The following is a 23823-nucleotide window of genomic DNA, read 5'->3' as shown; positions in this document are numbered from 1 at the left end:
GAAGAAGAACAGAAAATGCTAGAAAGAAACCACAGTAATTTGCAGCCCAGACGAAAAGAAACTGTTTTCCACTGAGAAAATAAGGTGGAAGTTTGTGTAGTGAAACACTGCTTTGCATGTGGATCCACTCAGCATATCCAGAGAAATTGCCCATTAAGAAAATTGAAAGATTCAAGCAGGAAAGAGAAAGCACAGAGATAGAAAAAAGAAGACACACAGATTTCTGTGATGGAGGCAAATAACAAAAACAAGAAAGACATTTGGCTGTTGGACAGTGGAGCAAGTGTGCATATTGTGAATAACCCAAAACTTTTTTCGAGTCTGGGATCAGCTACACAGGAATATGTAAGCCTGGAAAATGGTAATCATTCTTTTGTACAGGGGCAAAGCACAGTATATGTACCTTATATTGGTAAATCATTTGATAAGATTTTATGCGTACCAGATTTAGATCACAATTTTTGAGTGTGCCTCGCTTAGACAATGAAGGGTATGAGGTAATTTTTGCAAAGAATACATGCAAGGTCATAAAGAATAACAGTGTTGAATTTTCCATATTATTGCATATGTTACATTTATCTGCATGTGCTTTATAATAAATATTCTTAAAACATATTAATTTGAGAATTTGATTGTTTTCTTTCTCCTCCCTCTTCCTCAGTTATTAATAGGTTATGAAAATGGGACCATAGTGTTATGGGATCTGAGATCAAAAAGAGCAGATTTAAGGGCATATTATGATGAGGTAAGCTATTTCTGTTTTCTTTAAAAGCACAAGGTATGTAGAGTTTTCTGGTTTCTAAAATATATACAGTGATTAATTAATATCTTCCATTTGCCTCAGGCATGGTACGTACTGAATGGATGGCAGCAAAAGAAATAAAAGTGGTACATGATTATCTTAGTGTTACATGAGATAATCAAAATCAGCCATAATTGTGTTATTCTTGCTATATTCATCTATTCAATTTATTAAAACCACATTGCCATGTTACTCTGATGAGATCCAGTTCCTACATGGCATTTGCTTCCAACCTAGTCATAGCTGTCTTCTTAAGAAGAAAATTGGATAATCACATATACTAAGCTCTGTGCTCTTTTGAAGAAGAATGAGATATTGAATAAATATTTATTTAACCTTATCTCAGATTTTAACTAGGCAAAAGGCATACTTTAGAGCTAATGCTCATTAATGTAAGAAACCAAGTCATCTTATTATATATAGTAAAATGATGATAAGAATTTAGCATTCCCTTTTAAGATAAAGCACCCTAATTCCTATTTCCTGGAATAGTGTACCAGCTGGATTATTACTATTATTAAATTTTTCTTCTCCAGATTTAGTGACTTGTTTATACAGAAAATTCCATAGAAAGTTGTGAGCATTAGAGAAGGTAGCATACATTAATTAAAATTGTCTGACAAGCATATATGTGTTAAGAAAATCTGTATATAGAGACTTTCGGTCTGATGCTATGATTAGACGGGTGGAAGAAACCGGGGCTCTGGCTTCCTAGCCTGATTTTGTTGAGTCCGGTGACCCCAAGGGGTCAGAAAGGTGCCCTGGAGAGGCAACGAAGAAGAAGGGAAGCTTTGGGAGTCTGGACCAGACAGCGGTCAGTCCAAATGACCCGAGGAACCTCTTCAAATAGACGGAACAAAGGCTGCCTATAAGCACAGGCAGTCCAAGTCATCATCAGCTGGAAAAAAAAAGAGAGAAGCCACAGCGTGCCACCAAGCAGCTGACTGTCAACAACGTGCTAAAACTGGGTGAGATTGTTTTATTCCTCTTCCTTATGGACTTGGAAATAGAGATCACCTGATTGGAAACAATTTCCGAAGCAAAGACCCCGGAAAGATCAGGGGAGAAGAGAATTAAAAGCAGCGAGAAATTACAAAGAGGGGAAGGAAATTAAGGAATATAAAAGAATACTTAAAAATAGAATTTGGACTGATTTAAAGAAAAACCACTTAACCCCTATGGGTGTGGAAAATCCTTTTATATTCAATTTCTATGAGAAATAATTTAAAAAGAACTTTAAAAGAAAACTTTTCAAAAAATCTTCTAAATATGGATATAGACCAGGCATAACTATCATGACCTTTTCCTTATTGCCAGCAATGGGGTGGGTGCGGTTTCGGCGTGATGCATCCAGCCCGCAGGCCGGCAGTTTGACATGCCTGATATAGACAATATAGGAAATAAGGACATCTAGAGGTGAAAGGAGATACTACAGCAATACCAAATACTAAAAGAACTTGAAAAGCTCTTGACCTTGAAACAACACCTGGCATAAATAAAGAGCTTTATATGATTTTACACTAGAAGAGACTCTCCACAATCATATCTTTTGACCCTGGATATAACTACAACAGGAATTATTTGGAGACAGAGGGCTTTTTACATCTGTGAATTGACTGGAGCATCTGGATTTAGCCTAAAGTAGTTGGCTCATTTTATGATTGGATTTTAGCCTAAGTCAGTTGGCTTTTTTCATTTTTCTTTTTTTTTAATCTTGCTTTTTCTCCTTGTGGATTTATAAACTCACTCAATTGAAAAATGAGTGCACCAAATCTCACTAGACTTATCAAAAAAAACTTCCTCTGCACCCTCTATTGGAATATCTAGCCCTAACAAGCCAGGGATTTATTGAAACAATGTTGCAGCAAGAAAAAATAAATATAGCTCAAACTGAGATGCTAACTACACTAAAATTAATTCAAGAATCAATACAGAGAAATCATGAAGAGACAAAACGTAACTTTGATAAATTAAACGAAAAAATGTTGGATATAAAGACACAATTTGAGGTTCATCAGCAAATGATGGTTAAAAATAAACAAAGAATTCAGAGAATGGAAAATAAATCAGATGACATTGACAAAATAATGAAAGCACTAATGCAAGAAAATGTAAAATTAGAACAAGCAAACCAGCTTAGAAGAAACAGTTGCAACTTTGGAAATGGAGAAAGCTGTACACTACTTAAGATTTCAAAATATTCCTGAAGACAGAGAAGATATAGCAGAAGTGATTATTAATCTACTGGCAGAGGCTTTAAAAACAGAATGAGCAGAGATACAAATGGAGATAGATGAAATATTTCGAATGAATTCAAGCTATGCAAGGAAATATAAACTACCCAAAGAAGTCCATGTAAGATTTATAAAGAAAACAATAAGAGATGATATACTGAGAAGAGTCAGAGATGAACCATTACAATATAAGAATAAAGAAATTGTGGTGTTAAAGCAGATCCCTAAGAGAATAAGAGACACCCAAAGACAATTCCTCACAAGATCTAATATTCAGGATACACATCTTAATCTATATAAGGTTCTCACCATCTATATCAACAAATTAATAATACAATATAATATTCTTATTTTCTAATAATTTTCAAATATCTTAAATTTAATAACCAAAATTTCTTTTATTTCAATGTTTAATACTTCCTCTCTCTTCCTCTTTATATCTATTATCTGATATTTAAACTATTTTTTTTCTTTTTCTTACCGCTACATAGAGTCCTATTTATTACATTCATCAATAAGATTTTAGCTTATATTTATTTTAATCATCTTTACATGTCCTTTACACACAAATCAATATTCAAATTTAGCTGTTAGTAATTATACTTCTAAATTGTACATGACCATAATTTTCTTTATCTCAATTCATAACAATATCTTATATTCAAAATACACATTTTATCTATTTGTATATTCTATTTTAATTCTCATAAGTAGATCTTATTCAGTCTTATTCCAGCTTTCTTTCTTTGCCAAATCGTCTTCCATGCCTATGCTTTTGAGTCATCAAACAAATCTCCTTGTATTGTTATGTCTATTATTTGACATTGCGAAAACCATCCAGTCGCCATTTTTTTTAGAGGACTAGCAGGTCCAGCAAGTCTTCTCTTTATTTTTCCATCTCGACGTAATTGTCTTGAACTGTTTGTCTTCTCTTCCATCTGTTTTTCTTTTTGATCCTCAGGTTCTTTCTGATTTGTATAGGAAATCTTTTCCTTTTTCCATATTGTCAGTTTCTTTTCTGGATTTTCCATTATCTGTATTTGTTGAGTAGTTAAATCATAGTCATAGTACTTAATTGTTCCACTTTTTCTGTTGTATTCTGTATAGATGATTCCTTAGTTATAGTCATAGTTTGAGATTGCATAACCGGGCTGCCTTCTTGTTTTGTTTTGTTTTTGAAGCTTCTTATTTCTTCACCAGCTGTAAGGAGATTCTGAAGAATTGCTTTCAACATAACAAAACTTTGTTCTTGATTTTCTTCCATAGGAAAAAATCTGTTCCTGGTTTTCTTCCATGCTAGTATATTAGACTAAAAGCTTAACAGTCAGGAAATCCACTAGATAAAAAGCACAGCTGAGCTTTTCACAGATGAAGGTTGAAGGTTGCATGTATCTTATCTATTTTCTGGGCTGTCAGTCAAGTCTCTTTCAGACAATAGCAGGTAGAAGTATCAGGTTTAGCCACAAGATGTCGCCCCAAAGTTATTTTGATCTTTTCAGTTTTACTTCAATTTTTAAAAAGAGGTAGATCTCACCTAGTCTCTTCCATGCTGCTTTAAAGTTGCCTGATGGTAGGTGTGACTGGCTGTCTGCAGCCTAGTGACAAGCCATATTTCTATGGCCGGTCTTTCATCCGCCGGTTTGGAGGATTTTGCTGGCTCTAGTGGGAGAGCTACCGCTCTCCCATGATCCAGCAAAGGCCCCTCCTTGCTGGTAGCCTCTACAGGGCGACTTTTGACCCTTTTCAGGGTCCCCCAGCAGTGCGAAACTGGACAGGGAAGACAGAGCTCATCTTCCAGACATCCATGGCGGCCACATGGCAAACCAGAAGTCCAACAAAGCATATATTTGATTTTACATGTAATAACAGCTGCAAGAATTATATTCGCACAATACTGGAAAAATTAAGAAATATCATCAGATGAAGAAATAATTAAAAAATATTAAAATGTGCAGAGATGGATAGACTTACTTTGAGGTTGAAAGAAAAAGAAGAAAGAGAATATTATCAAACGTGGGACTTATTTTATCAATGGCTAGGGAAAAGAATAAAGGATTAGGAATTAAATCTGTCAGTCCTAGAGAGATCAACCCTGACTGCTCTTTAGAAGGCCAGATCCTGAAGTTGAAACTCAAATACTCTGGCCACCTAATGAGAAGGAAGGACTCACTGGAGAAGAGCCTAATGCTAGGAAAGATTGAGGGCAAGAGAAGAAGGGGACGACAAGAATGAGGTGGCTGGATGGAGTCACTGAAGCAGTAGGAGTGAGCTTAAATGGACCCCAGAAGATGGTAGAGGACAGGAAGGCCTGGAGGAACGTTGTCCATGGGGTCGCAATGGGTCGGACATGACTTCGCAACTAACAACAACAGCTGCCTATGAATTCTGTTTAAACAGCTTTTGCTTTCTGTTTTTTTTAAAAAAAGAGAATTGACTAGGGTTTGGGCTGTCAAGGACAGGATGCTGTTAACTTTCCAACATATTCTTAACAGAATTGTATAAATGTAATAAATTATGTTTGGGTAATTTACAGTTAGATTCACAGTCTAGATTCTAAATAGTAGAAACCTAATACTGTAACTCAAGTCCTAACCAAGGACTTAAGAGTAATGAGTGCTTTGGGTACAATCTCAAAACAACCTGAGCACCACTTGAATACTGTCAACATTAACAAATGTACCATCAATCAATAGCAAAAGGCAGCTTTACTCAGAGCAGTTTACATCCTGCAACAATACCTTCAACACCATCAAACATCAGCATCTGCCTATCCTAGGACCTTGAGAAGGATTCAGTAGGTAAATAAAAATGCTAAATTCAATCTGAACATCTGGCTGACTATGCAATATACTATAACAATGCACAGACTGACTACAAACAACAGCATGACAAAGTAGCAATAATGGTGCATTGGATGATCTGCAAGAAATACCATTTGTCTGCAAGCAAAAACTGGTAGGACCATAAAATAGAGAAAGTAATAGAAAATGAAGAAGCTAAAGTATTCTGGGACTTCAGAATTCAAACCAATAGGCACCTGCCACATAATACCCCAGATCAGGGGTGTCAAACTGCCGGCCTGCAGGCCGGACACATCTTCAGGAAACCGCACCCACTCCATTGTCGGAAATGGAGAAAAAGCTCTGATACATCATGTGACGTCACATGACGTCATGAGTTTGACATGTCTGCCCCAGACTTAATAATTGTCAATAAGAAAGAAAAAAAAGTCTGGATAATGGCCATGGCAATACATGGAGATAGCAGAATAGAAAAGAAGAAACTGGAGCAGATAACAAAGTACAAAAACCTGCAAATAACAGTTGAATGACTGTGGCAAAAGAAAGCAAAGGTAGTGCCAGTTGTAATAGGCACTTTGGGTGCAGTCCTAAAACATCTGGAGCACCACTTGAACACCATTGGCATTGACAAACTCACCATCAGTTAATTGCAAAAGGCAGTTTTACTTAGAACAGCTCACATCCTGCGGCAATACTTTCAACACCATCAAACATCCACATCTGCCTATCCAGATCCTTGTGAGAGACTTAATAGGTGGATAAAAATGCCAAATCTATTCTAAATATCTGATTCACTGTGCAACAAACCAAAAGAACACCCTAATTATACAGAACAATACCTTTCTTGCTTAAGATTTGAATTTGGTTAATACACAGATATCAAGGTGTAAGGTTTTTAGCTCAGAATTCCAATAAATCCAAAAAGATTCTGAACACGAGGCTACTGAAAGAACACAGTGAAAGATCAAAGTAGTAGCTGGGGTGTCCTAATCTCTTGTCACAAACACACTGCGAGACAGAAGAGAAAAGGCACACCTAATCAAGAAGTTCTTCCTTTTTATAGCTGATACATTTTTCTTAACATTAAAAGGGTTTTGCACATCTAAAAGATTTCTTCTTTCGTTTGAATTTCCTTATCTATTCAATTTGTTACAGCCCTGCATCTCTAAATTCTAATAAAACAATAGCTCAATAGCTGGCAGTTAGCCCAGAAACCTTCGATACTTTTCAAGCTGCAGCAGAGAACCACAAGCAAAGCTATACATTTGCGAAGTCAGAGAAAAAGTGGGGGGGACACATTTTAAAGTAACAGAAAGCTTTTTCTTTTTCTTTGGTCAGCACAATTTAGATTACATTGGAGCATGTACAGAAAGCAAGCAAAAATAAATAAATGAACAATAGCTGGGTTATGTTATACATGAAAGATGGATTATACATAAAAGATTACATTTTGATCCCTTCAAAGGCGTTTAGGTATGACACTCAGTGTGCTGATAACCACTGCAACAACCATTGCCAGTTTATGCCCTAATTTCAATTTCAATTTTCAGATCTTGATACTTTAAGATCCTCTCCAATTCTTTGTCTTCTGTTCTACTGTCCCCAGGTATTGCCACATCAATATCTACACCTTTTTTTCAAACAGTTAAATCTGGTGTGTTATGTGCCAAGACTTTATCACTTTGCATTCAGTAATCCTACAATATTTAACCTGCTTATTTTCTACTGTTTTTTCAAGTAAATGTGCCCACCAGGTTTTCATGGTTTTCATGATTTTCAGCAGCAGCAGCAACAGTATTCTATTGGCGTGTTCCCAGTTTCATTCCTGCACATTGTTTGCAATGTATAACTGGCTTATAGAAAGATGATAACTGAAGAACGCTAGGTTTGGGTCTGGAGACTCCAATTATAGATTTCTAAAACTAAACTATATAAAATCATTAAATTAAATGTAATCATTAAAAATATTCATATGGTTACTGAGCCAATGATTGCACAAACCACATTTGGTATAAATTGGGAATTTTCTCTGAGTTTTGTTTTATAGTGAATAAACTAAAACAACAATATCAAGCTATTTAAGGCTTCCAACATGCCTTTTTTGTATTAAACCAAACCAGAACAAAATCAAGAGATGTAGACTTCATTACTCTTTTTTTTAAAAAAAGAAAAATTGATCCATTTGGCTCTAGCCACTTCAGCAACATCATTTTCATTTTCCTTGTGACTGTAAGAGTAGAAGCAACTACAAAGTATAGCTCCAGGTGCCTGAGTCTGATGCAATTACTAACGAATGATGGCTCCAGACAGCAGATATGCTTTGCAATTTTTAAAAATACTGTATGACATTGATTAGAAATTATAGGGATGAATAACACATTTTCCACTCAGAGATTAAATCACTTTGAGAACAGATAATATGCAACCCAAGTAAGAAAGGGCTGTTACTGTCTTCCCCCATTTATTAGGAGGGAGGGTTGACAGGGGACACGATATCTGTCTTCAAACAGCTGAAGAGCGAATACACTGCAAAGGTTTCAGACTTATTCTCACTTGTGCCCAGTACATAAGCCTAGAACTAATAGCATTAAGCTTTGAGCACATAGGAAAAATGTATGACAGTAAAAACCATACATTAGTGGAACAGATTACCACACAAAATGGTTTCTTCACTGGACATTTTCAGTCAGACACTGGATAGTCATCTAGTGGGGATAGGGTAGTGAATCATGTTAATGTCTAGAAGCTGGAGTTGACCTCTTAGATCTCTTCTAACTATATGATTCCAAGATTTGTTTGTGCCATTACCATTTACTGAGGGATTTAAAAGATTTTTAAGCTTTAACATTAATCACATGTACCAAATCTGCTGTCCTGCTCTCTGCACTTGGCAGAATAGAACTAAATCTTTATTGAACAGTTATGCAAAGAACTGGCCTCTAAAAGTTTCTCTTTATATATTTAAGTGCAACTGAGCTCAGTGGGATTTGGTTCTAAGAGAATAGAATTCAGTGGTTAATCAAAATAATAAAAATGCAAGGGAATGTAGACCTTTGACTGAGTGCAAGAATCTAATTTATCACTGGTAGCTCTCAATCCTTTGCTTGAATAGTGGAGGGGAAATTGTTTCCTTTATCAAATTGGTCTTATCATTAGAATTTTTCTTCCAGACATTTAGTAACTTCATGTTATTTAAAGTCATTGCTCCCCACTTGGAAGCAGAGTAGGTATCACATTAGCAGAAGGAAGAGGAGAAGAAGGAAGGTGAAAGTATTCAAATTTAATTAGAAACCCTAAAGAATGAAGGAACTTTCTAAGAAGCTTATTTAGTTTTTTCCTACCTGTTTCATCATGTATTCTTGCTCTTCAAGGAGGCTTAATAAGTTAACTAGACCCTGAGCATTTATCATTTTTCATGTTCCTGGTGTTAAACCTTGGTGAATTCATTTTGATTAGATCTGGTCTCAATAGGCCATTATATGTATTCCCAACAATAAAGAAAAGAGGATATCTTTATTTGCGGGAGCTCAAGGTTCTCTTTGTGAATTATTGTTCTGCTTAGGCTATTCACTCAATTGGATGGCATCATGAAGGGAAGCAATTTATGTGCAGTCATTCTGATGGCAGTTTAACTCTATGGAATCTAAAAAGTCCCAGCCGGCCTTTCCAGATAATCATTCCTCATGGTAAGATATATCCATTGTTGCTGATATATGTAAGATACAATTAAAGCATTAAAGTTCTGACTTAGGCAATGCACTTTTGTATTGGCTCTAATTGAGCAATGGACCTTATTAATTTCAAATAGAATTATAGCATTTGAATCTGGGATCTATTTATCGAAGTTTTCATGATTTTTTATTGAAACTGCTTTCCATAATCTAGCGTGTTGTTGTGAATAATATGGCAGGGGACTCACTATTCTCTTTCTCTCCAGAAGTGAAAATCTAATGGAAGACAAGCAATACTATCTATACTAGGGGCAAATCTCAGCAAAGGGCAATAGCCTTAAGGCTAAGGTTATCTATCTGGATTAGCCAAAGACCAGCTTGGTGAATGGGCAAACCAGAAAAGGCCAATCTTTAATATGTGGACTAAATTACCTCTTGTCTAATCTATCCAGTTGAGAAAAATATTTCCATATTTCCTTCAAAGACAAGCAGAAGCTTTAGAAAGCAAGCTGATTGGGGAATAAAATTCTGACAGAGCAGCTGAACTGCTTCCAGATAAGAAATGATGATGCAAAAACATACAGAGAAAATGGTGAGAAAATGTTTCTCTAGAAAAATAACCCAGAAAGAAAAGAGAAGTATTGTGAAATATTCTGTTGCTGGACTGTGCTGGTCTTTGACCATGGTAAAGGTTGTTTTGATTTGATGCTAGAATGGGACAATTTACAGAGGAGAAATAACAGAAAGAAAAATGCCTGTCAGAATCCATTTATATCACATTTATAAATGTATGTTTAAAACATTATTCCCCCCCATGGATTCTGCCATCTCCCGAGGAAGGAGGAGCGCATGTGGATTCAGCCTGCCTTAGGTTATTTCAAAGACCAAGGGAAACCTTTTGAACTGGGGGAACAAAAGGGAGGGTTAGGGAAGAAGGCATCTGGCCTGTGTCTCCATTTGAATTTGTAAAGGAAGAAGGCAATAACCATAAAGATTCGAAGTTCCCTTTTTCCCATGAAAGGGATGACACGAAGTAAAATGATGGGGGCTGACCAAATGGGGTTGAGGGAAGGGGGGTTGAACCGGGAACCCTTTATAAAGTTTCAATTTGTAAAACAATACTAAGTCCTGTCTTGTATTTCCACAACCAAGCATGTCCTAGTAAAAATTTCTTTTGGACTAGAACTGACTCCAAGAGTTTTTGTTTTCCTAAGACGTGGATTGGGGTGGATCCTGACAATGCCCTTGGGGCACATATGTAAAATCAGGTCTGGTTTTATGCTAAGGTTGAGTAGACACTGGACCAGGAACTCCAGAACTGAAAAGGCTTCCAAAAACACAGTGAAAAACAGAAAAGCAGTAATGGTGCACTATGTGAGCCAGCACAGCCACTTGAACATTAAATATAATTTCTCTGAATTGTTGCCTTATGATGAGAATGGATACTGTAATTAAAATTACTTACTGTGTAAATAAGGTGAAAATTTCTGAGAAAAAAACTGTCCTGAGTGGAAAATCCTAAGGATAACCTCCAAAACTCAAAGAAAGAAAGAAGAGGGCATCTTTTTTAAAATTCCTCACTGAATGGGAAGATGAGTCAAACTGTGGGGAGAACTGGAATAAGATTTTGCCTAGACTGCAAAAATATCTAGAACCAATCCTGCATTAAATATGATGAATATTATGAGAATAAAAAGGAGAAATTATCTAGAAAAGTTGCTTAGAAAAATGAATTGTTGCCACTGCCTGAGATGTGCTTTTAGGGGACAAGCTTGCTCTCTTTGTCAGCTGCCCAAGACTGCCTTATTCAGCAAAGGTTTGGTATTTTACTATTAATAATAATTTATTATTAGGCCACATCTGAATTACCTAAATGTTTCAGCTGTTTTTGATGCCCTAGCCCCAGCTGAGTTTATGAAGTACATTGGAATGTTGTTCTTTGTTGTATCCCTAAGGACATCTCCAATCCACAGAGGCCCCTAGAAACACGATCATTTTACTCTTGTAATTGTTTGTTATTGCTCAGAACAGCCATAGCAACTCTATCTACTGGCATTATGGGAAAATAAATGGGTCTTTTCTAAACAATTCCTTTACAGGTAAGATTCTGCGAGATGGGAAAAAAGTTGAATCTTGTAAGCCCATTCTTAAAGCAGAATACAAGACCTGTAAAAACAGGTAGGTACTCTTCTTGATCACACCAAAGAGGCAGCTAGGATCCTGAGACAGGGCCTTGTACCTGCCGAAACGAGGGCACTTATGCGATTAGATTCACTTTTTTCTGCCTCTCTCAACTGTGAACATGTACAATTCTGTTAATCGATGCAACAGTTTCTGCTTATACCTATATAGGATCTATAACAAAAACTGAGAGCAGGAAAAGTTTTTGGTTCCTTTTAAGTGTTTCAGGGAAGCATATAGAGATTGACTTCACACACTGAAATCAGGTGTAATTTATCCTTTGTTTATTGAATAAGCCATATATTATTGATATAAGTAGGGACGCGGTGGCTCAGTGGGTTAGGACGCTGAGCTTGTTGTCGATCAGAAGGTCGGCAGTTTGGTGGGTCGAATCCCGAGTGCCGTGTAGCAGAGTGAGCACCTGTTACTCGTCCCAGCTTCTGCCAACCTAGCAGTTCGAAAGCACGTAAAAATTCAAGTAGAAAAATAGGGACCACTATGGTGGGAAGGTAACAGTGTTCCGTGCGCCTTTGGTGTCTAGTCATGCCGGCCACATGACCACGGAGACGTCCTCAGACAAGCACTGGCTCTTCGGCTTTGAAACGGAGATGAGCACCGGCCCCTAGAGTTGGAAACGACTAGCACGCATGTGCGGGGGAACCTTTACCTTTTAGGGAGAGAGAGATACTATTTAAAGGAACTTCTTGCCTGTAGCAAGTGAGCAATGCATTTGTGATGCAGGAGTTCAGTATATAGTGATCATCTATACCACAGGTCTGCAACCCGCGGCTCCGGAGCCACATGCGGCTCTTTCAGCCGTCTCCTGTGGCTCCCAGTCCTCTGCCATGTGCAGTCCCCCCCAAAAAAAAAGTGGGACTAAAAACGTTCAACCAATCAATTCAAATATGCAGGGTAGGTGCATATCTCACCTTGGCTCCACTCTTCAGTCAAACCCTGTTCTGCGCATGTATGCGCATGTGCACACATTTTTTTGCAGCTCCCAGCTCCCAGTTTTTCCTTTTGTGAGGGAACCGTTTCCGAGTGGCTCTTTCACTGTTTCAGGTTGCTGACCCCTGATCTATACTGTAAGAGAGCCCATCTCCTTCAACTTTTGCCATTACTTTTGAATTCGACAAGCAACTGAAGCTACTGTTTGGGTTGGCCAAAGCTAAGGAAATAACTAAACTTCACAGTTATAAGAAAGAAATTTGATAATCTCATGAATCTTAAAAAGATCACTTAGAAATATTATTAGTTTTAATTACAATCTGGATATAATCTGTTCATCTCAACTTGTAAAAATTGCAGTTTCAAAGTCAATGAAAAAGTGTGAACTATAATTACTGTATTTTATTTTTTAATATAGTGACCCTTTTATCATTTTTTCTGGTGGACTTTCTTATGATAAACCTTGGCGAAGGCCAGGTCTGACAATCATGCATGGAAAAGCAATTACAGTGCTTGAGATGGATCACCCCGTAGTTGACTTTTTAACTCTTTGTGAAACTCCATATCCAAATGGTAAGTATGTGTAACAAGTTTAAATAATAAATAACACAACAAACAAAAATAATAACTGCATTGCATAACATTGTCCATGAAAAATTCCATAACCCATAATCCTTTTATTAAGCCAATTGAAATTTTGTAACAGTTTCAAGCTTTGTTTTTTTTTAAAAAATCCTTCATGAGATAGATGTTTAAAAGCCAGGAAAGGAAACAGTGAAGCAGGGAGAGGCTGATTAAGGGTTTTAAAAAATGGAAAAGCTGGCAATAATTATAAACATTCAGTTGAGTTAATTAAGGTACTCGCTCTGTGTATTTTTTAATATTACAGTATTAAGCATTTTGAAACAGAGATAAAAACTAACAAGAACTAATTTAAAGTAGAGGAAAGAAAGAAGGAAAAAAAGAAAACAAAGAAAAAGCCAAAAGTGGAAAAAGAAAAGAAATAGAAGTAGCTTCTAATTTTCTTTACAGCAATTATAAGTACACATATAAAATTATTACTTTTTTTGGGTTACAAAACCCCTCTTTTTTCTGTTATCCATTTTTTTCTAATCATCACAACATAAACCATAAATTCATTTATTTCTGTTTCACCCAAAAAGTCTATAAGGAATTTCCAGTCAACAATAAATGCAGACACTGTCTTTTCTCTAATTAAACCATCTCTGCAAGTTTCATCATCTTCACCAACCATTCCTCCATTGTGCCAGATCTTTTCATGTTTTTGCATATGATAATATATAAAAACAAAGTTCTATGACTTTTTCCCAACTATTTATCCATCACTCAAAAAAGAGAAATTTCTCCATTTCTGTAGATTTAGATTTACTGCAATTCTAAGAGCTAATCTGACAGCAACATGTTGTCATCCACAAAGAATCAGGACCATACATTAAGTTCCAGTTAAGAAGGTTCATTGCTCAAGCTTGTACACAAAAGTCTAGTCAACTGTCAACACTAAACTTGCACTAGATGAGAGTTAATAAAATTCAAAAGGGGGCTGGACTTGGATTATTTATGGGAGCCAGACTGATTCCTTTCTTGGCTCTGCCCCAGATTCTGCCTCTTAATCTCCCACATCACCCTCCCCTCCAACCTGCTCCACCCCGCCACTTCCACGGATTGTTCAGAGACACCTTTCCCTTCCTGCATGGGCTCTTCATAATCTGAGTTCTCATGGTAACTTGATAGTGGAGGCAGTGAAGCCATTTCTAAGGAATATTCCTCCCCCTCTTCTGAAATGGCCAGGGAGTCAGGTGGTGGTTGCTGGAAAACATGAAAAGTTTATTAGGTCCCTCCCTACTTACCTTCAGGGCTTGAAGGGCAGAAGTGAAAGGCCCAGCATAATCAGGTGCCCTGCCTGCCTCTGGATGTGCTGACAGAGGTTGGTTAAGGTTGATTCCTTGAGTAGCATAGGGTGGGGGACCAGGAGCTTGGTCAGTTGTAGCTCCTCAGGGAAACAGTGAAATTGCCAGACTAACTCAGGAGCAGGGACATATCTTGCATTCTCTCAAGAGAGTTCAGATTCTGGGGAGCCTTTCCAGTAGATTAAATACTGCATGCCTTTGCTCTTTCTCCTAGAATACAGAATGGAATGCAGAATAACAGAGTTGGAAGGGTCTTTGAAGGGACTTCTACCATGTCTCCCCGAAAATAAGATCCACCTGAAAATAAGCCCTAGCCTGATTTGGGGGATGGGCCTAATATAAGCCCTACCCCAAAAGTAAGCCCAGGGGGGTGGGGGTGGCCAGCAAGCACAAGGGGGCTGATGGTGTCCGGCGGCAGCAGCAGCCCACCGGTCTCTTAGTGCAGCACAGGTAAGTCCAAGCGTAAAGGCAGAGGCGGGGGGAGGCAGGTGATCCGGATGTGCCACACACTTTTTGCCCAGAGGGAAACTGAAAGCTTTGTCTGCTTGCAAATAGGGCACTTGGAAACAGAGCAGATCACTCGGTTTCCAAGCACCCCATTTGCAAGCAGACCAAGCTTCCAGTCTCCCTTTAGGCAAAAAGTGTTTCAGTGCCTATGGACACTTTAGGGCAGCTCCACCCTCTCGCCCATGTGCTTTGCCTCTTGGTGGCCACACAGCCTGCCACGAGTAGCTGCAGAAGTGGGCCAGGGGCCATGCAGCCAGCTGAATGGGGCTGTTGGTGCTGCTGCCATGAGATGAGGCAAATATCAAGAAAAAAATAAGACATCCCCCCAAAATAAGACCTACTGCCTCTTTTGGAGGAAGAAAAAAGAGACCGGGTCTTATTTTTGGGGAAAGATGGTAGTTCAACTCCGTGATCAAGCATAAGACCCTAGAGTCCTACTTCATATTCTGGTTGTCCATCCATGATCACTGTCTATTTCAGCTATCAGTGGCCCTTCCTGTCAATGGGCATGCACAACTTTCTCATAGAACTGCTTTGCCTGTTCTCACTGCTGCTTCAGTAGGGTTTGGGCAGCAATTTCGTTTTATAAAAAATCCTGCATTTGTTCAGAACAATGGTTGTATGGTTTTTATTTAATAATCTAATTTGTGTTTATTTGTATGTAGAAATTCAAGAACCCTATGCTGTTGTTATACTATTGGAAAAAGATCTAATTGTTGTTGATCTGACTCAAAGCCAGTAAGTATAATTCCATATGGTGTTAACAATAATTCCTGGGAGAGAAGCATAGATTTGCTATTGAGTTTGGAAATATAAAGTAATATGACAAACCAAAGCCAAAATGTTTTCAAAACAAACAACTTCACTATTCATTGATACTATGACCAATATTTTAGATATCTTTAGCTGTCTGTTTCTTTGTTAAACATATCCTTCCAAAATTATGCTCTAGTAAATTATCTAATAAAGATTATAGCTTTAAAAGATACTTCTCCATCCCCCTATTTTTCTGTGTTCACTAATTTTAATCACCATGTCTTATTTTCAAAAAAGCTATTTCAGAATCCCTTATTTTATAGATTCACTAATGGAATCAGTGATCAATTTGCCTAAAGCAAGTACTTTGAAAAGCAAAACAATCAACACAATACAGTTCATATAATTGTATACTAAAATATGATTGTGGAGTCTTTGGTGCTAAGTTTGGTTCTTTGCCTGCAGACATTTGTTACCAAAATAGGTAGCATCTTAAGTGTTGTACTTCATACTGCATCTTGCAGGAAAGTCTAGAATCAAACAACAAGCTCAGAGAGCACCATGGACTCTACCATTCAACCTTGAGCTACATACATTCTCTTCTATTGGTACTAAAGTAAAAAGCAAGAAGATAAAATTATCTACATTGTGCCATACTCAAACCCAATCAAAGATTATTTTTTCATACCTTTTTCTCTATGATAACCTGGTGACAAGGTCAAAAGTCTCATAATTTTTTTAGGGGAGGCAGTTGAGGGCATCAAGCATAAATATTCCAGAGGAAGTCTTTATACAAAATGCCTTGTTTATAAAATGTAATGGGAGGGAGAGTTAGTGGGAACTTTTTCAGATCTTCCTTTTGCATTTTTTCTTAGTACAAAGGAAAAGAAATGGAATCAATGGACAGTACTATTTGATTAGTCCATCCAATCAAAGATCTAATCAAACATTGAGAGAAAGGGTTAACCAGCCATGTTGCCTTCTTTCTCTCTCCACTTCACTGATTTATTTATATTTGGTTGCTTCTTTGTAATACATGAAGCAGCTCAGAGGGGTTTTTCTTAATTAGACTCTGAGGATATTTGGAAATGCTATTCATTAAAGCAGCTCACCTTTTTCCAGACCTCCATGTGGGGTCTGTTTTAAGAAGCTTCACCTGGAAGCCTGAAAAAAGCCACTTAACTTAAAAGCTACTTAACTTCATAAGAAAGAGGAAGTACTTTCTAGATGACTTTTTAAATTGCACACAGCCCTACACTTTAGGGTGAGGCATATCTGCACTGCCACTTGTAAGTCAGTTTAACAACAACAAATGAACATTAGGATCATAATTATACAATAGTGTTGATTTATTATATACAGTGGTGGCCAAAATTGTGGAAACCTTTTGGGAAAAGTGTATGTTTGAGGTTTCATGGCTAATAACTCCACTTTTCTTTGGAGTAGTACCATTAAATTATATATCAGTGGAAAGATAATTTAATCAAGAATGTAATGCAATAAAGTTTGTTCAATTATCTGTATTCTATGAAAGGTTATAGCCAAATAACCAGAAAAAGGAAGCACAACTTGCTTAGGTTGATATCAGGTGGCTTTCCTTCATCTGATAGTAGCCAATGAGTGTTTAGAGAGCCAATCAGGTATCATCTTGTTTTGGCAATGAGCCAATCAGATCACAGTAGGATTCAGTTACTGATGTCATGTATTGAAGCTGAGAGGAGGATATTTGTCAGTGTGTTATGTGATCGCTAGCAAGTTGATTAGGTTTTTTTGTGTTCTTTCATTTAGTGAGCTTGTAAAACGTAATAAAATTAAAGTAATAGTGAAAAGAGTTGACTGGTGTCCCAGAAAGCAATGTAAAATAGTATTATTAAGTGAACAAGGCTACAGTTATAAAGAAATTAGAAGAAAAAATGGTGGAAACTTAACCAAAGGTGGCATTTCTAAGTTTTTGAAGAGGTATAAGGAGACTCAGTCACTACAAAACCACACTGTTAAAGGCAGGGAAAGGTGCACAACAGCAAGTGATGATAGAAGAATTAAGAGACTGTGCCTACGTGACAGAAGAAAATAATCTGGGTGTATACAAGATGAAATGGCGCAATGCAATGTGAAGTTGAGTGCAAGGACTGTTCAGCGCAGACTGCAGGAATCTGGCCTAAAATCTAGAATTCGACGAAAAAAGCCACTTTTATCTCTCAAACAAAGGTTGAAAAGACTAAACTGGGCTAAAACCCATGTTACTTGGACAGAGGAACAATGGGACGGTGTTATTTGGAGTGATGAGACCAAGATCTCCCTGTTTGGTAGTGATAGCATAAAATACGTAAGAAGAATCAGAGAAGATTTGCATCCTGATTGCATTACATTACCGTGAAACACCGAGTCAGAGTTATGATCTGGGGTTGTATGACATCAAAAGGTGTGGGCAGAATTTGTGGAATGAATGAGAATATAAATGACCAAATATACATTAATGAAATACTTGAGCCCAAACAGAAGCCTTCCACACATGATCTTTTCCAAGACAATGAAGCATTTATATTTCAACAGGATTCAGCTCCATGTCATGCTGCTGTGTGCAAAAAGTGGTTTCAAGATAATCATATTCCACTGCTGTAATGGCCTGGGAATAGCCCAGACCTTAACCCAATTGAAAATCTATGGAGCCGACTAAAGAAACTTGTTAGTCAGAAGCAACCCATCATTAAAACCCAGTTAATAGAACCAATCATTCAATCTTGGTTTCACATTATAACAGCTGCAGAACTAAAGGACTTGGCTCACTCCATGGGAAGACATTGTAAGGCTGTAATTCATGCTAAAAGTTACCCAACTAAGTATTAACTGACATGGTAATAATTTTTGTATATCTCGTTTTTTCTATGGTGATAATTTTTGTATACCTCATTTTTTCTACATGTTTCACTTTTCTTCTTTATAACTGCTATTTTAATAGCAAATCCTTCATAAAACTTATTGCATTACATTCTTGATTAAATTATCTTTCCACTGATATATAATTTTATGGTACTACTCCAAAAAAAGTGGTGTTATTAGCCATCAAACCTCAAATGTACACTTTTCCCAGAGTTTCCACAATTTTGGCCAGTACTGTACTTTTTTTTTACCTTGCCCATTTAATCTGAAACAAATTATTCCAGTTGTTGACAAGATTAAGTACAATGTCCTCTTCCTAAAACAATTTCCTTTAGATTAAAAAAAAACAGCATAGCCAAGGGCCTAATTTGTACCAAAATGATAAAGGTGTGTCTGAATTATAGGATGGAATCTTGCTTGATAATGAAGCATCTTATTGGGAAAACAAATACTTCCTGACATTTCCATCTTCTAGGTCCCTTGAAATTCTTGAGTCAATCTTTGTGGCATTCAATCTCCAGCGATAGTTAAGCAGATTGATTATCTTTCATTGAGTGATGCCATAGCAAGAGATGAACTGATTTAATCTTACAATTCTTTTGTAAGATTCTATAGAAGCAGCATCTGCAATCTAAAATGCCATATTCACCAACACAGTGAGACAGTGAGACAACCAAATAGCTGATGCACCCATAAAAAGCATGATTCTCTAAGACACAGGTGTCAAACTCGATCATCTCACGTGATGTATCGTGACATATTGCGACTTTTTTGCCATTGCGGAGCTGGGGTGGACGTAGCCTGTGCGTGACGCATCTGGCCCACGGGCCACTAGTTTGACATCCCTGCTCTAAGAGATTAAGAGAAAGGATTTGAGCCCCATTTATCTGGTTGAGTTAGGAGAGCTATAAAAGCCTGGGAGAAGATCCAGTAGAAGTTGGAAGCTCCATCCTGGACTGTAATTGTATGTTTATTGTTCCCTGGTGATTATATTCTTCTTTATAATTGTTCTCAGTTACTGTTTTTCTACTATTATTGATTTGCCCTTTGTTAAATTTGCCCTTTGTTACTCTTTTCATCATCTTAGTATTAGAAGGAATGTAGGCTGTTCAGAATCTCTGTGGTTTGGAATGGTATATAAGCCCCAATAAAAAACACTTAAATTATTAGTATGTAGTCATCTTAATCTAATTGGCATTGAAATAGTCTTAATTTTTATCTCACTGTCTACATTTGTGTCAAGCATTGTTAAAAAATTGTGTGTCTGTGTATATACTCGGTAATGTGCTTCTTTTCAAATAATTAATATATTAAATAATTTTGTCTTTAAGGGGTATGCTAATAAATGTCTTTCTCATTTAGTTTTCCCATTTTTGAAAATCCTTATCCCATGGATATTCATGATTCACCTGTTACCTGCACAGAATATTTTGCTGATTGTCCTCCAGATTTGATTCCTGTGCTATATTCTGTAGGTGCAAAACATAAGAAGCAAGGATATAGCAATAAGGTAAAGAATAAAAAAGGGAAAGTGTTACTGAAGCAGCACTAATTAAAACAGATTGCTAGTTTTCATGGTAATGTTTCATTGTTCTTTGCCTCTAGTATTTATGATATTTTGTTAGGGATACTGTGTCTTAACAGACTCTCTCATGTTGGACCTGTACTGTCCCCATGTGCAGATTCCTGCCCTCTTTCTCCCTCTCCCTTTGTCCCCGTCCCTTGTTTCTGAAAAGCCCTTGCTTTTCTCTAAGAGACAAGAACAGAAATTCTTGTTATTCTTGTTACAAGAGAATCAGGTTGTTATTAATCAGCCTAATTTTTGAATCCACAGCACTTTAAAAAATGTCAAATGTACCCAAGACCCCAAATTTGCCTACCTTTTGTCATCTCTTATGTAGAAACAAATTATAGCTGATTGTTGATACTCAGCTACCATAAATGGGAAGCAGGGATTTCTAATTGAGGGATTGAATTTGAATCAAATGGGGAAACAAGCAGCTGTGAATCATATAAAAATGAGTCTGGCTGTTTTCTTAAATGACTGATTCAGAGTCCAGACTTAAATACATATACAATCACACAAGATGGAATTCCAGGTTTCTTAATACTGAATCAGATTCTGTGAGCTTGCAGAGCCTATAATAGTGAGGGCTAAACATTTATTTTTGCTTTAAATAAAATTTATTTCCTTAGATAAATTTTACTCTATTTTACTCACACACCAAAAGTGGGGGACACCATGGTTAAATATAATATAAAACAACCTAGTAATTAGCTATTAAGTGTTTTTCTTAAGCTTTTGTATCACCATGTAAATACAAAAGATAATAGTTTTGTGAGTATTACATTGTCATTGAATCTATAATGAAGTAGCAAAAACATGTTATTGCAATACTTTAGACAGACAGATATAAAAATTAATTTATTTATTTTTAGGAGTGGCCTATCACTGGTGGAGTATGGAACCTAGGATCACAAACATATCCTGAGATTATTATTACAGGGTAAGGAAAGTGCTATTATAACATACTGGCTGTTGGAAATAGTTGTAGGTTTGTTAGTTTTTGCTTAAAATTTTACTCCATCTTTCTTCACCATGTATCCTTAAGGTGAATAGCACCAAATATAAAAGAAAGAAAGTAAAAAAGTAAAAAAATACTCCAAATCAAAAGGCATGACTGAAAAGTCCAGTTGGAAATTAATGAACAAATATCTAAACAGTCCTGAGAATTCATAAGGACCTTGTTCCAATTTGCCTTTGAAATATACGGTAAGTGATATTCCAACAGAGAATTGGGTGACTTCATTATTAATACGATTGTTGTTCCCCTTAGTCTGTTGTAAGGAAAACTGAGGGTGAAACTAGAAGTAGATTCAAGAAAACACAAGTTCAAGTGAGATAAGCTCAGAATTCTTCAAACACCTAGAGCTGTGATAGCAATGGAGAAAAATGTCTGCTAGTATTATATTTCTCCTTAGGATAAAAATAATTTTACAACAGAATGCCCCTCATGGTAAGTTAGAACTATAGATAGCTTTCTGTACCAATTTTTCAGAATTTCCACTTAGTAAATTGTACCATTTTTTCAGAATTTCTACTTAGTAAATTGTTAACATCTGCTCTGATATTCTCTCCATCACTGTATGAGAATTTCAAAGGTATCAATGTCCTCATTTAAGAAAAAAAATGGGACGAATTGTAGTTTTTGATATCCAAGAATATTGATAGGACCCATGTTTCTGTATTCTTGTCTTTCTCACCCATCCCATGTTGCTAATATCAGAGAGCAAAAAGAAATGTTTGGCCTATTTATTCTAAGGAGGGTGTTGTTCAGGTTTCTTTAAAAGAAAGAGCACTGAATCTGCTAAAAAAAATACCGTATATCTTTTTTATTTTTGATGCAGTGTCATGTTTTGGCCAGGGGAGGGCTGAAGGTGTCAGTCTGTACATGAATATTTTTTTATGATATACCATCCCAGACAAATGGATGTCCAATCTTTTCTCGAAAACCTCCAGCAATTGAAAATCCACAATTCTGGGAGGCAAGTGTTCCATTGGTTAATTGTTCTCACTGTCAGGAAATTTCTCCTTAATTCCAGGTTGCTTCTCTCTTTAACAAGCTTGTTCTCTGTGTCATTCCCTCAAGTATTGGAAAACAGCTATCATGCCACCCCCTAAACCTTGTCTTCATTAGGGTAGACCTACCTAGTTCCCTTAACCATTTATCATATGTAGAGAGAGTCCATTCTGAGGAGCTTGCCCCGTTATCAGATTATTATCTAGACTGTGGCTCTTCCTCCTGATTCTCACATCTAGTTACATCTAGTTAGAAGCTAAACAGAAAAGAGTCTAGATAATCTATAAGTTCTCCTGCCTTGGCATGAGGTTGGAATAGAAGACATCCAAGGTCCCTTCCAGCCACATGATTCTGTTTCTAAAGGCAAGAAAGGGGAGAAGTGCTCTGAGATTTGCAAGATTCTGTTACTGTAACATTACAATAAAGACAGTATGTATAAAGTCTTAGTTTTGGTTTTCCCTCTGGGGTTATTATATTTCTCCAATAAAATATTTTTTAAAAAAATCTCATCTGCTTACCTTCTTTTAAACACAAACTTGCATGCCACTTCCCAAATTTTGTTCAGTGTCATAGCTTCTAACTTTTTAACCAGAATTCTGCTATTTTCCTAGGCATATTTAATAAACTTATTTAGAAGCCAACATGGGTTTGTCAAAAACAGATCATGCCAGACAAATCTTAGTGTATTCTTTGACAAAATGACTAAATTAGTGGAATAGCAAAATGCTGTAGATGTAGTATACTTGGACTTCAGTAAGGCACTTGACAAAGTAGACTACAGCCCACCTCTTGGTAAGGTAGAAAAAGTATCATCACCAGATGAATTTATAACTGGCTGACCAATTGCACTCAGCATGAAACTATATCTACATGGAGGAAAGCATGCAGTGGGCCCAGTACTCTTCAAGTTCTTCATAGATGAGGGGATAGAAGGGGGACTCCTCAAATTTGCAGACAAGTTGGGGGAAATAGCCAACACTTTAGAAGATAGGCTCAAGATTACAGAAAGATCTTGACTGAGTTGAACACTGAGCTCTCTCCCCCCAAAAAATGCAATTCAGTGCTTAGAAAAGGAAGATTTTACACTTAGGCAACAAAAACCAAATGCACAAGTATAGAATAGGAAGTACCTGGCTCAACATAAGTAAGTGTGAGAGGGATCTAGAAGTTCTAGTGAACAACCACTAGAGGCAGCAGTGTAGCAGCTGTCAAAAAAGCCAATGCGGTCCTAGGCTGCATCAATAGAAGAACAGTATCAAGATCACGTGAAGTGTTAGTACCTCTTAATAATACTTTGGTAAGACCACACTTGGAATACCTCATCCACAATACATTTGGTCACCACAATACAAAAAAGATGTTGAGGCTCTAGAAAGAGAGCAGAGAAGAGCAACAAAGATGAGTAGGGGTCTGGAGGCTAAAACATACAATGGACAATTGCAGGAACTGTAACTGTAATCAGTGGAATGGCTTTCCCCAGAAGTTATGTGTTCTCCATTACTGGAGGTATTTAAGGATAACCATTTGTTTGGAA

General features: G+C 36.9%; 1 protein-coding gene across 1 annotated transcript in view; it reads left to right on the top strand.

Moving 5' to 3' along the window:
• STXBP5L (syntaxin binding protein 5L) overlaps window positions 1–23823 on the top strand; it is a gene marked incomplete at its 5' end in the record, with an annotated part of 103793 nt that overhangs the window by 39633 nt on the left and 40337 nt on the right. Inside the window, 7 exons of the mRNA XM_081317162.1 lie at window positions 662–745; window positions 9400–9523; window positions 11608–11686; window positions 13056–13210; window positions 15738–15810; window positions 20071–20218; window positions 21148–21215. Coding sequence (XP_081173288.1) covers window positions 662–745; window positions 9400–9523; window positions 11608–11686; window positions 13056–13210; window positions 15738–15810; window positions 20071–20218; window positions 21148–21215 — 731 coding nt within the window. The remainder of the gene's footprint in view (window positions 1–661; window positions 746–9399; window positions 9524–11607; window positions 11687–13055; window positions 13211–15737; window positions 15811–20070; window positions 20219–21147; window positions 21216–23823) is intronic.

This window comes from Vipera berus, assembly GCF_964194415.1.
Source record: "Vipera berus genome assembly, chromosome: 2".
Lineage (NCBI taxonomy): Eukaryota > Metazoa > Chordata > Lepidosauria > Squamata > Viperidae > Vipera > Vipera berus.
The sequence above is the reverse complement of the archived record's forward strand: the minus strand, read 5'-3'. Positions and strand labels throughout refer to the sequence as shown.